Source organism: Aricia agestis, chromosome 22 (genome assembly GCF_905147365.1).
Source record: "Aricia agestis chromosome 22, ilAriAges1.1, whole genome shotgun sequence".
Lineage (NCBI taxonomy): Eukaryota > Metazoa > Arthropoda > Insecta > Lepidoptera > Lycaenidae > Aricia > Aricia agestis.
The window spans coordinates 7,892,445-7,907,217 of record NC_056427.1 but is presented as its reverse complement, the minus strand read 5'-3'; the positions used below and the strand labels follow the sequence as shown (position 1 = coordinate 7,907,217).

The 14,773-nt window shown below is 39.1% G+C and overlaps 1 protein-coding gene across 2 annotated transcripts in view; it reads right to left on the bottom strand.

Annotated features, from left to right (window-relative positions):
• Positions 1-14,773, bottom strand: part of LOC121738194 — a 444,621-nt gene that overhangs the window by 410,139 nt on the left and 19,709 nt on the right. For both annotated transcript variants that reach the window (XM_042130106.1, XM_042130105.1), the window contains exon 2: positions 6,556-6,673. In XM_042130106.1, the coding sequence (XP_041986040.1) occupies positions 6,556-6,631 (76 nt within the window). In that variant the 5' untranslated portion in view covers positions 6,632-6,673. The remainder of the gene's footprint in view (positions 1-6,555; positions 6,674-14,773) is intronic.

Genomic DNA, 14,773 nt, shown 5'->3' with positions numbered 1-14,773 from the left:
GCCAGACCAGAGAGGGCTTTACATAGCATTGCTCTGGGTACCTATAACATCTAAAAAAGGGGGCAGTTATAGAAGCTTGCACTATGCACAAAAAAGGCTATTTAAGGCACTGCCCAATGCCCGTAGAGGCCGTAGTCCTTTCAATGTGACGTCATGCAGCCTATAACGAGCGGATGATCAAGAATGACACTTTATTTAGAAGTTATGAGGAAACAGATGAATATCACAGGACCTTGTTATGACGACCGTTCAAAATGTTTACTCAACCCAAAAAAGTTCTAAGTCAGTTTTCACTTTAAAAAATTACAAGTAATTTTAGTTTTTATTTTTATTCACATTAATTAATTGAAAATCTCTTCTCTCTTTTCTTTTCTTCAAACTTATTATTTTAATTTATTCACTGAAAAGACGTTCCCAAGTATTTGAGTGTTCGCAAAGTTTCCGCTAAGAGGCACTTATAATTTAACAACACTTAATTATTACAAGAACAATAGTCGAAAAACTTTTCGGCTGCACTCGACAAGTTTGTTTACAGAATCTCAAGTTGTTCGTTCAAATTCAAACGAATTTTGAAAATCCAAACAAATTATATTTTCTTAGGGTTTCGTACCCAAAGGGTTGTTTTTATATTTTAGTATTTCTAAGACTTTGCTGTCTGTCCGTCCGTCTGTGTCGAGAACTGCGATAGCTACATAAAGATATTGATGATCTGTGGATTATTACAATTTTTGTTCTATCCGATCTCTCGCCGATCGTGTTGAACATCTATATTTGGTTTATACACGTACTCTGGCACTATAAAAATCTTGCGGACCTGGCTGGGTCAACAAACCAGCGACATGAAAATTCGATTTATATTCAAAGCTATTTTTCCGTAAATTTAATTATCAACGTTCTTCAAACATATTTACACAAAAATTCTGCCCAAGTCCACAGTTATCGTACAATTTGGAGTGCACGAGCAAAAACCCCGAAACCGGGGGACAGGCAGATCCAATCATATGTATGTTTCCTCCTTTTGTGACAGACGTGTTTGAATATCGCATTTCTCGATTGGTCAGATAACACTGCGACCAATATTCATACAAACGTGAACAAGTTTTATACAACGTATCCGTGTTCCGTATAGATAGGGAATTCCGAAGGGAACCGTAAATTTTTCCGCAACAAAAACTATCTAATGTAATTACTAATAAGTAATTTAATAAAAAATCGGCCAAGTGCGAGTCGGACTCGCGCACGAAGGGTTCCGTAGCAATACAGAGCCAAAATAGCCTAAAAATTAGGTTTTTTGTACGGGCGCCCCCTTAAATTCTTATTTTATTTTAATATTATTATTAAATATTAAATTACACATATAAAACAAGAATATGTGAAAAATTCAAGTGCCTACCTCAAACCATTATTGATATAGAGCGAAAAAGGCCGAAAAATCACGTTTGTTGCATCGGAGGCCGGAGCCCTCTTTATATATTAACTAGCTGTTGCCCGCGACTTCGTCCGCGTGGACTTCAGTTTATAAAGCGCGATGTCAACAAAATTGGTGTCAAAAGCTTTTATAAAAAAACCCTGGTACCCCTTAAATCAATACAGCTGTCCAGTGTGCACACAATAAGTATTTCATTTTTTATATTAAACTTTATATTTTATGCCAAATTTTAAAGCTTTTTTAGCCCCCAATTACAAAACTTTACCCATAAACTATTTATCATTGATAGGTTTAAGGTTACGTCACTGCACAGATAAAGTACTGAGTTATTTAATACCGTAGAATAGATATAACAATCGAAACTTAAATGTAAGATGATACCACGTCTTATAGAAAGACTTTTGAGCAAGCGTCAGCGCGATATAGAAGACGCACGGCGCCATATATTATGAATTGTTGGAACAAACTTAATTTGAACAAATTTACGCATTTTCACCCCCTTACAACCCTTTTTTTCAGTAAAAAAGTAGCCTATGTCCTTTCTCAGGCTTTAGACTATCTGTATACAAAATTTCATTACAATCGGTTCGGTAGTTTTGGCGTTTGGCGTGAAAGCGAGACTGACAGACAGAGATACTTTCGCATTTATAATATTAGTATAGATTATGTGCACACTGCACAGCTGTTTTGATTAATAAGGGCCGCGCTACACCGGAATGGCAGCGGCGAGGCGAGCACTTTCAGCGCTGCCATTCCGGTGTAGCGCGGCCCTAAGAGGGGTACCACTTACCAGGGTTTTAAAAAGTTTTTAAATTTGACACAAATTTTGTTGACACCGCGCGCTATAAACTAAAGTCCACGCGGATGAAGTCGCGGGCAACAGCTAGTATTATACATAAAATATGTTTAAGATTTTTGAAATTTTATTTTAATACACATCCAAGACCCAGGAACATTGAAAACTTTTTGTTCCGCCTGCGGGACTCGAACCCAGGACCCCCGGGATGAGCGCTGGCCACGCGCAATGCGAATTCATTTTCATCGATATTTTCATGGAAATAAGATATTTTCCCACATCAAAATGTAGCCTATGTCCTTTCTCAGACTCTAGAATAACTGTATACAAAATTTCATTGCAATCGGTTCAGTAGTTTTGGCGTGAAAGCAAGACAGACAGACAGACAGACAGACAGACAGACAGACAGAGATACTTTCGCATTTATAATATCAGTATGGATTTTATTTTGTTTTTAGTATTTGTCATTATAGCGGCAACAGATATACACAATCTGTGAAAATTTCAGAAGTCTAGCTATAGCGGTTCTTGAGTTACAGCCTGGAAACGGACAGACGGACAGACAACGAAGTCTTAGTAATAGGGTCCCGTTTTTACCCTTCGGGTATGGAACCCTAAAGATTTATAGTCGCATTTAGCAATTATTCCTTTCAATTCAGCATTGTCAAAAGTGTCAAACTGACGAATATGTACGAATGAGTGTGACCATTTTGCGATTAAAAAAATAAATCATAATATTATCGCTTCAATCATAATCGATACATATAAATAAAGTTGGAGTGTCTGTTTGTAATACTGAAAGAACCGTTTTTTACTACATGCATATGAATGTATATAGGGCACAGACAACAAAACAACATTTTTTACAATTTTTGTCTGTATGTCTGTCTGTCTGTTTGTTCCGGCTAATCTCTGAAATGGCTGGAGCGATTTTGACGGGACTTTTTTAGGCACATAGCTGATGTAGTAAGTAATAACTTAGGCTACGTTTTAACCGACTTACCGACGGGAGGATATATTTTACTTTTTTTATAAAGGAACCTTAAAAAGGGGATTTTTTTTCTCTTTTTTATTATCTTTGTTATCCCATTTTGGTGATGCGGACGAAGTCGCGGGAAACAGCTAGTATTTATAATATTATGATTGAAGCGACAATGGGCGTACCCAGGTTCTGAGCCAGGGGGGGGGCAAATTACCCAGACTCTGGTGCCAGGGGGGGGGGCAAATTACCCAGGTTCTGGGCTAGGGAGGGGGCAAATCAGATTTTTCATAAGCTAAGTGTTTATAAAGAATAAAAAAAATATAATTTTTAGTTGTAAAAATAGTGTATTGCAAACAAATGGCAAAAAATCGTTCTTAATTTTTAATTTTTATAGATAAAAGTACTAGATAATATTATACTTAATACGGACGTCAACGTGATCCAGGTTGGGGCAGCTGCCCCCCCCCCTCGGTACGCCCATGGAAGCGACCATTTTAGCCCCGCTGTTCCCCTGAATGTATTTCGGTGCAAGGGATGCTGGCCTCATCTCGCCAACAAAACAGGCTAACGAAATGTACCACACTCATTATAATGATTGACAGTAATTTTGCGTTTATATTTAAATGAGCTCTTGTACAATTATGTGTCCCTGGTGATTTATTTAAAATCTGGTTTAAATAAAGTGAAAATTAATCGTAAATCGGAAACCGTACATTTTTCCGAGATAAAAGTATCATATGTCCTTTCTCGGGACTCAAAGCATATCCTCACCTACTTTAAGCAAAATCGGTTCAGCGGTTTGGGCGTGAAGAGGTAACAGACATACTTTCAAATATTTTGTAATATTAGTATAGATTTTGAACTACGTCAAAAGTAAATCTTTCAGCACTGCCACTTTCACAGTAAACTCTATACAGGGTGTAACAAAACTAAGTGATAATACTTTAGGGTGTGTACGTGTTCCTTGTAGAGAGTTCACTGTGAAAGTAGCAGCTCTGAAGCCCCAGCGTCACGTGCCCCATACAAAAGTGAACAAAATTTTTGGTCTTTCACCGCTGCTACTTTCACAGTGAACTCTCTACAAGGAACATATTATACATTAAAGTATTATGACTTAGTTTTGTTACAGCCTGTATAAGGGATACCCCCCTAATTACTATCACTTAGTTTTGTTACACCCTGTACAATTTTATCAAAATCTTCTCAGCAAAGAGTAAGAAACTTCCTTACAATAGGACATAGGCTATCTTTAAGAGGATTCCACACCGCCCTTTTTTCCATACAAACGTTGTCCCCTGTTTCCTCCCTGGATAATGCTAGTAGAGTTATATTTTTTTTCCTGAATATCTACGGCCACTAATACAATGTCCCTATGTTTTCTTTTTTTTCATAATTTAATTATTAAATAAGATATGAACGTTCAAAAACCCAAAAAAATGGCCAGATTTTCCGCCGTGTTCAAACGTCTAGAAAACAGATTTGGCTAGATTATACAAAAAAAGCAAAACATAGGAACACAGCTCAAGCCTTTTTTTAATCTTTAATGAAAAAAGTACTTAAATCGGTTAAGTTTTGGAGAAGGAATCAGGGGACAACGAATCGTCGATTTTCTGCAGTTGTCTCTATCGCGTTCTGCGGTATAGGCTTGAGGTAAGGGAGACAGCTATAGATATTTCACGTACTTTTTTTTCATTTCTCTAGCCCCTGTTGTATCCTCTTAACATAGGCTATTATCTTAGGCCACATTTTCACTCATCCATCAGATGGAAAGATCAAGTCGAGTTTTTCACGAAAAACTTTGCTAACAAAGAATTGTGTTTTTCGCTTTTCTTAATATTTCATTTCCAAACTTTTCAAGGAAATCTTTTAGGGTTCCGTAGTTGAACGGTGAAAACGGCATCTAACTTTCTGCTTTCAATTTTTCTGTTCGTCTCTTCGCTAGAGCTACTCATCCAAAAATTATTTTATCGCACGGGACTCGGGAATTTTCCGGGATAAAAAGTATCCTATCTCATTTCCCAGGAAAGTATCTCCATACTATATTTCCTTAAAATCGGTTCAGCGGTTTGGGCAGTAAGAGGTAACAGATAGGCACACTTTCGCATTTGGGAGAGCCATGCTTCGGCACGAATGGGCCGGATCGACCGGAGAAATACCACGTTCTCACAGAAAGCCGGCGTGAAACAGCGCTTGCGCTGTGTTTCGCCGAGTGAGTGAGTTTACCGGAGGCCCAATCCCCTACCCTATTCCTTTCCCTACCCTCTCCTATTCCCTTTCCTTCCCTTCCCTACCCTCTCTTATTACCCTATTCCCTCTTAAAAGGCCGGCAACGCACTTGCAGCTCTTCTGATGCTGCGAGTGTCCATGGGCGACGGAAGTTACTTTCCATCAGGTGACCCGTTTGCTCGTTTGCCCCCTTATTTCATAAAAAAAATATATTATATTATATTATATTATATTATTATGAATGGTACGGAACCCGTAATGCACGAGTCCGACTAGCACTTGGCCGGTTTTTCGCTAATGGCGAGTGATACTATATTTGGAACAATAATTTTTCCTAAAAGATTAAAAATTCTGAATGGATTTCATTCACGCTAGAACAGCTGAGCAGATTTGAATGATATAATTTTTAAAGGTTTTCAGGGAATTAGGGGAATAACATTGCGTAGACACTTCGGTGTTATTTGTGGCCATTTTGACATTTCAAAAATTGTCTTAACTTTTTTTGGATAATGGCTGTCTATGGCCATTTTCAGGACATTATAGTTCAGCGGTTCTCAAATTTTTTTCTGGTGGCGGCACCCCAAAAAAGAATTTTGTCTTTAAGGCGACGCCTTGATAATTTGGCTGTAACGATATCGATTTTTCTCAGCAATGACCAAAGCTAAGAAATTAAAGTTCATTGTCAGTATTCATCATGTCTTTGTCTTTGAATTACCCATAGCATAACACGATTGGTCAACTTTTATAACAGAATAATCAATCAAAAAGACCTCTGTAAAAAAAGGGATTCCTATTTTGCCAACAGAGGAGACTGATTTAAGCTTCCAAAATTTGTACATGGATTGGTTCAAGCATACACTTTAATTTGCGCATAGCTTATATGAAATGTATTTATGGTTTTTAAATTACGCAACAAAAACCATTTTGTAACTTACCACCTTAAATGAATTTTATCTATGTTGGTGTCTGATGTGATGACATTCCCTTGCAACTTGTAACACCCCCTTCACAATACCAGGATAACATGGCAATTGACAGGTGAGGACATGCACCCGTTTCCGAAACACCAGGGAAGCATAACACTTCATAGTTCGTACCAACTACCAAGCTAACATAACTCACCTCTCTCTGTAGCGGCGTGCGCTAGCTGACAGCCGATGACAGCTAACGTCAGAACTGTCAAAACGTTGAGCGCCATGTTGTCACTCACACTAACACACTCAGCCCGACATAGTACGACCTGAAACAAGGCATGGTGATAGGTTATTCTCATCAAATCCATACTAGCATTACTGCAAAAGCCGAGCTTTGTGAGGGCTCGCGTCGTCACACCTTGACTGACCGATGATAACACATCTACATATAAACTACTTTTTTTTTAATGAAAAGCAACTTCCGTCGCCATGGACACTCGCAGCATCAGAAGAGCTGCAGGTGCGTTGCCGGCCTTCTAAGGGGTAATAGGGGAGGGTAGGGAAGGGAATAGGGGAGGGTACGGAAGGGAATAGGGGAGGGTACGGAAGGAAATAGGGGAGGGTAGGGAAAAGGAAAAGGGTAGGGGATTGGGCCTCCGGTAAACTCACTTACTCGGCGAAACACAGCGGAAGCGCTGTTTCACGCTGGTTTTCTGTGAGGACGTGGTATTTCTCCGGTCGAGCCGGCCCATTCGTGCCGAAGCATGGCTCTCCCACGTCAAATTTATTTATTATTTTTTTATTTATTTATTTATTATTTATTTTTTTATTTATTTACTATTTATTTATTATTTATTATTATTGACGCCTCCGTGGTCTAGTGGTATAGAGCGCGGCTCTTGACTCGGAGGTCGTGGGTTCGATTCCCGCGTTGGAAACATGTTATTTCCAAGTTTGGTTAGGACAATGCAGACTGATCACCTGATTGTCTGAGAAGTAAGATGATCCATGCGTCGGATGGGCATGTAAAAAGTCGGTCCTGCGCCTGATCTCTCGCCGGTCGTGTCGTTCTTCCGTCCCACTGGGTTATGAGAGTAAAGGAATAGAGAGTGCTCTTGTGTACTGCGCACATACTTGGGCACTATAAAATGACTCCTGCGTAGCTGGCCTGGTTTCAATGAAACCGGCCACCGTCACCGAAACCGGTGTGGGAGCTATTATTATTACATATAAATAAAAATTACTATGTTAAAACTTAAAGCACAAATCAATAGGCGTGATAGTTTTGCGTCAAGTGTACCACAAAATGTACAGATTGTCGGATATCTTATATATAAAATTCTCGTGTCACAATTTTAGGCCGCGTACTCCTCCGAAACGGCTTTACTGATTTTAACCAAATTTTATATATGCATAATCAGTGGGTCTGAGAATCGGCTACTGGGTACTTTTTATATTGATAAGTGCATTTGTTGAAAAAATTATAGTAAATTATTACAACTCGAGACTGACGGCGAGTATTGTTTGTGCGACGGGATAGCGATGGACGTTGCCATGGTGACATACTTATTTAGTCACTTCAATAAAATAATACGAGCGAAATACTTTATAGGTCAAAGAAACGTTTGCCGGGACAGCTAGTATTAATATATAAATACGAAAGTGTGTCTGTCTGTCTATTACGGTAACAGCGGTTTGGGCGTGCCGAGTGATGAAGTAACAGAGTTACGCCCAAACCGCTGAACCAATTTTGATGCGCATGGAGATACTTTGAGTGCCGGGAAAGGATATAGGATAATGTTTATTTCGGAAAAATTTACGGTTCCAAACGATAAACGAATTATGGCGCAAAAAAGACACCCACATATTCGTTGCGCTAAAATTTGTTTATCACACGGGGACCCTTTTTTTGGGGGACCATAAAATCCTATGTCCTACTCCGCTCTCTGTCTACGTACTAAATTCCATCAAAATCGCTTCATTATCGTGAAATGGACAGACAGACACACTTTCGTATATTAAGTTATTTTAAGGCAAGATTCTCAGCACCATCTCTCACCAAGGCAGCATAATATCCAAGGAGATCCATCACAGTTGACGTCTATTAAAGCGGCGGGGATTAACGGTTTCAGCCCTTTTAATGTGAACAGGTGTTAACGGGAGAGATCACAACAATGCTCCTGTAATTTTCTGCGCGCCTGGTACTTTAATTTGGTGTTATGCTGATGAAAAAGAGGGGTGAAAAGTTTGACTCCGTCTGTCGGTCTGTCTGTCTGTCTGTCCGTGGCATCGAAGAATTCAGCGGACGAGTTTAGATCTTTTTAGGGTTCCCAAAGAGTAAAAACGGGAACCTATTACTAAGACTTTGATGCTTGTCCGTCTGTCTGTCACTAGGCTGTATCACAAGAACGATAATAGCTAAAGAGAGGTTCAAGGAACCCTTTGAGCGCGAGTCCAACTCGCACTTGGCCGAGTTTCGTTTGAAAGCTGACATGATCGAGTGTTCTTAGCAGTAGTTAATCATCATCAGCCTGCTCAGTGCTGGAAACTTTGGTCTACTTCATGAAAGTTTGTCAGCAACTTTCAGTGATTTGATAGGTTCAGGGCCTGTTTCACCACTTTCTGATAAAGTGCCGAATAGGCGATTCACAACTTTTTTGCAGATTCTCTATACTTCATATTTTGTCAAGTTAAGTGGTGGATAGCCTATTCGGCACTTATCAGAACGTGGTGAAACAGCCCTTCAATATATTGCATTCTGATTCCTGACACCTATTAGAGTTTTGTGTAACCAAGCAGGCGTATTATCTGATTGTCTGACAAGTAAGATGATCCATGCGTCGGATGGGCATGTAAAAAGTCGGTCCTGTGCCTGATCTCTCGCCGGTCGTGTCGGTCTTCCGTCCCACTGGGTTATGAGAGTAAAGAAATAGAGAGTGCTCTTGTGTACTGTGCACACACTTGGACACCATAAAATTACTCCTGGGTAACTGACCTGGTTTCAATAAAACCGGCCACCATCATCAAAACCGGTGTATTGGGTATTATTATTATTATAATAATATGCTCATTTATAGAGGGGACTTGTACTGGTCCATCCAACTTAGACAAACACCATTTTACTCATTATAATTTCTGTATATAAAATTAAGGGGGCAAACGAGCAAACGGGTCGGCTGATGGAAAGCAACTATCGTCGCCCATGGACCGGCCGGCCTTTTGAGGGAATCGCTCTCTTCTTCAAGGTTTGCAGTTCGTTCTATCCGGAAATACTGCACTATATCTACTTCTGACCCTGAAATTACGGATATGACCTAACCAGAATCAAGGCTCACCGTGGGCGTATATAGGTTAGACGAGTTATAAATTCCACCAAAATAGAATAGCAACTATTTATACTGGCAGCGTTCGGACAATATCAGTGTTGAAAACCGAGTTTTCGGTTGCAAACGAGCAATTTCTATCGGATACGACAAACGGAGCGTTTCTTGGTGCAAATAGCTCAAAGTGAGTTTCCTAAGGATGGTAACATCAACAAAAATGGCTTTCCGATCCTTGTCGCAAGAAGCCGCAACCAACAAAAAAATAAAAAAAAAAGCTAATTTATGACCTACAGTCCAGGGGTTCCCAAAGTGTGCGCCGCGGCACGGCGCCCTGGTGCGCAAAACACAACAAATATTACTAGCTAAAACCGAGCTTTGTGAGGGCTCGCGTCATCACACCTTGACTGACTGATGATATCACATCTACATATAAATAAAAATTACTAAGTTAAAGCACAAATCAATAGGCGTGATAGTTTTTACGTAAAGTGTATTACAAAATGTAAACATTATGGGATATACTAGGGCTCGCTTCGCTCGCCCCTGATAAAATAAAATTATAATATTGAATAGCAGGTAGATGATTAAATATTATTTGTTTATTATTATTTGCCTCGTGTACCTTATTAACCTTCAAGCGAGCGCGCGCTATTTTGTAACGGCAGTACGGTAGTAGGTCGCGACTCGCGCGTAACCTAAAAGACGTCGTAGGTGAATTTGGAAAACAAAACACTTTTCATTCAACATTATTTATTATTTCATAAATTTAATTATTACTATTTTTAAAAGTAAACACCCCCAGTCACCCAGAAAATTAAATGTATTTTTAGTAAAAACTTAATTACACAATAAGGTGATCCAAAGTATCTTGTGTGAACAGAGGCAGAAAAAGTGATCGGAATTTTCTTATCCTAGTTCCATTTTTTTCTTCATCTAGCAATAACACTCGGTGTTATTGGTCAACGACGACTTAGATTTATAAATAAACATATAATTTGCCTCAATTATATGAAAACTACATACAAAATTATAAGAGAGGCGCGCGGAGTCTTCTCGACGCCGGCGCCGAGACCAAAACAATTGAGGTTCTTGCTGCAAAGGGGGTGCGGAAAGTAAGTGTAAGCTATTTATTTTGTAGATAGATAAATTATGAAAAGCTACTGAGAGAATGATACAGATTCAACGAGAAATGTCGATAATATTAACGAAAATGTATTGAGAGGAGTCGATTCGACGCCGCGCGACCGCTTGAAGGTTAACCTAACTATGATCAGTTGATCGCTAAAGGTGTTTATTTATGTATGTTTTTCTAAAAGCTAGGTAGAGCAGGGTGCCGTGACAAAACATTGTGACGTGTAACTGCGCCGCAGGCTGAAAAAGTTTGGGAACCCCTAAACCTAGGCTTCATTGCGTTCATTTTGCTCGCCATCCATTACAAAGCAGCGGCGGCAATCGCTAGACCAATGCGGTAGAAAATGAAACCTTATAACCAACATCATAAAGTGTCATTTTGTTTGAAATTTTTGTCGCTCGCGGTCGCTTGCGGCAAAGATCAGAAAGTCACTTTTTGGATTTTATGATGTCCCAGTAGACAAAAGTTGTAATTGTCATTATTGACCTTGAAACGAGCAGAATAGCCTGATGCAAATACCAAAGTGCTACCTAGAAGTTACAGGTGAGTTTCTTAAAAACCTTTGATGACCTAGTTAATTGCTCAACAGAGGAACCCCAAGTGCGTTTCCGGCCTTTTGAATTTTCATTACAAACGCAGAATCATTAAATTGATCTAATCAATCATTACTAATGACTGTTGCCAATTTGGCGCAAATTATTCAAAATTAATACAATTCCGATATTATGCACCTTATCACAAGGTGAGAAGATTCAAATTTAATTGGTTTTTCATTAATATTACGTGCTATTAATTAGCAACTTTATGCGCAGGTGATAAAGTTGAAATTTGATTGTGATTAAAACTAATAAATCTATATTAGAAGGAATATTTAGGTATCATTACAGTTTTAATAACTCTGCTACGTTCATGGACCCCTAATATGAACGCTCAAAACGCCCGGCGACCGAATCAAGAAATTCCGTAACGAAAATAAACCTAACGCTCCCCCTGCACTCCGACCGGCACAGCGGTTCGACATTGCCGACTGCCGTGCATCGTCCAACGTCGTGTCAGTTCAGCAGACGGTATTTGTGTACGTGCGACTAGACGTATGCGAATGATAATTGCATAAGTTGATAAAAAATGCTATGCAGCTGTACCGCGGCAGTCCACGAGTGCCACACGTGTTTTGTTATATACAGGGTTTAACAAAACTAAGTGAAAATACTTTAGGGTGTGTACGTGTTCCTTGTAAAGAGTACACTCATGTGAAAGTGACAGCGCAAAAGAAAGACCAAACATTTTTTTCACTTTTGTATGGGCAAGCACTCCTGAGTCCTGCATCATGAGTTTCCCCATACAAAAGTGAAAAAAATTTGGTCTTTCAGCGCTGCTATTTTCACAGTGAACTCTCTACAAGGAACACATACACACCCTAAAGTATTATCACTGAATTTTGTTATTCACCTGTATTTTTTATTTTAAAAACCCTCAAATCGCTCTTAACTTGTACCAGGACCGCATAAGACACTAGCAGGTGCTCGTGCGCGGCCAAGCGTGATCCGTATGTTAATGCCGAAATTCGGCAAGGGGTGAAAAGGGGTGGAACGTCAAAATATATCCTCTATGTCTTATTCCTGTTGTTATGTTAAATTCCTTTATTATCCCATTTTTTCTGCCTTTCAGGAGAATTTTTGCTTACATTTTTATTGTATGTAAAGAAAATAGTAAAGATTTGTTGATTCAAATGTAATTTTGACAGACAGACGGGAAAAAATTACGCCAAAACGTACGGTCCTGAAGGTTTATTTATTTATTTATTCAAAAAGGACACCAGCAGTACATACATGTATTGAACATTAAAGTTAAAAAACAACACAATATAGGTGACACAACATTAGCTAAGGTACAAGTTAATCATATTATTCAAGCATAATTAGTACCTACTTAACTAAAATAATTAAATAATCAATTTAACACAGAACTAAGATACTATTAATAATAAATCACACAGGTCAACAGTAAATTTGGTGCCTGAAAACTAAAAGCTGTCCCTGTAAGAACCCTGTGCCCCGGTCACATGTTTCTAAGAAATTTTCCCTCTATCAGCTCAGGTTTTTAAGATACTTTAAGAGGAGTCCACACCGCCCTTTTTTCCATACAAACGTTGTCCCCTGTTTCCTCCCTGGATAATGCTAGTAGAGTTATAATTTTTTTCCTGAATATCTACGGCCACTAATACAATGTCAATATGTTTTCTTTTTTTTCATAATTTAATTATTAAATAAGATATGAACGTTCAAAAACCCAAAAAAATGGCCAGATTTTCCGCTGTGTTTAAACGTCTAGAAAACAGATTTGGCTAGATTATACAAAAAAAAGCAAAACATAGGAACACAGCTCAAGCCTTTTTTTAATCTTTGATGAAAAAAGTACTTAAATCGGTTAAGTTTTGGAGAAGGAATCAGGGGACAACGAATCGTTGATTTTCTGGATTTTCTGCAGTTGTCTCTATCGCGTTCTGCGGTATAGGCTTGAGGTAAGAGAGACAGCTATAGATATTACACGTACTTTTTTTTCATTTCTCTAGCCCCTGGTGTATCCTCTTAAGGTTTTTAAGGTTTTTCTTGCACGTGATTCAAATAACCTTTACTTACATAATTAATATGAAAATTCGTCACTTTCCTTGTCTAATGTGTACATTGTAAGTAGATCTTTGCTGCCCCTTCACGAAAATTAGATTTTTGGTATTTAAAAATACTTTCAATCACAAGCGACAATATTATGATAGTTTTTGTCGTTACGCCTCCGTGGTCTAGTGGTTAGAGCGTCGCTCTCGACTCCGGAGGTCGTGGGTTCGAATCCCGCGTTGGAAACATGTTATTTCCAAGTTTGGTTAGGACAATGCAGGCTGATCACCTGATTGTCTGACAAGTAAGATGATCCATGCGTCGGATGGGCATGTAAAAAGTCGGTCCTGCGCCTGATCTCTCGCCAGTCGTGTCGGTCTTCCGTCCCACTGGGTTATGAGAGTAAAGGAATAGAGAGTGCTCTTGTGTACTGCGCACACACTTGGGCACTATAAAATTACTCCTGCGTACCTGGTCTGGTTTCAATGAAACCGGCCACCGTCACCGAAACCGGTGTGGGGGAGTATTATTATTATTATTATTATTAGTTTTTTTCGTTGAAATATGAATAGTTTGAATATTTATGTACCATCGAGGAAGTTGATTCCTATGCAATTGACAGACTAACGTTATTTGGTCGAATATGTCAATTCAATGTTAATTGTGATCTGTCACTGCTGCTGGGTTTGACGTAACGCAACCAAACTACTTAGGTCCCCGATTTGCATAGGAATCAACTTCTCTGATAGTTCACACTATGCGCTTTCGTCTTCAATTTTCGTCATGTTTCATTAAACTTTCGTTTTGGTGCATTCAATAATTGAATACGTCAACGAACGCAACGCCAACGTCATTTTTGTTTTTTTGATACGACCAGACATGCGTCGCGGGCATGCCTCCGTTCGCTGTTGACTGCGCTATAGCGCATGCCCTTGACGAACAGAAAAAAGCACAGTGTGGACAAAGCTGGTTACTGTGGGATAAACGAAGAGAATTTGTGTCAGTTTGTCTTTCTTTTGTTTGTTATTCCTCCTCGCTAAAACCGCCGAACCAATTTCCATTTTAGTACGAAGACTCCAGAGAAAGGTTAAAAATAGTTTATATCCCTGAAGAATGTACTGTTCACACGATTAATTCAGCAGCATACACTTTCAATAAATATAATCTGTCTCAATAAAATTCACGACTTAATTAAATAAGGGCGCGCGCACACTCGCGATTTAGGGCGCGTACACATTTGTAATTATCTCGATTATAAATAGCAGACACTTTAATTATGTGACGCTTTATGTAGGGTGAGCATAATTTGGGAAAAAGTGAGGACATTGAGTAAGGACCATTTATGTTCATTGTAGAGTA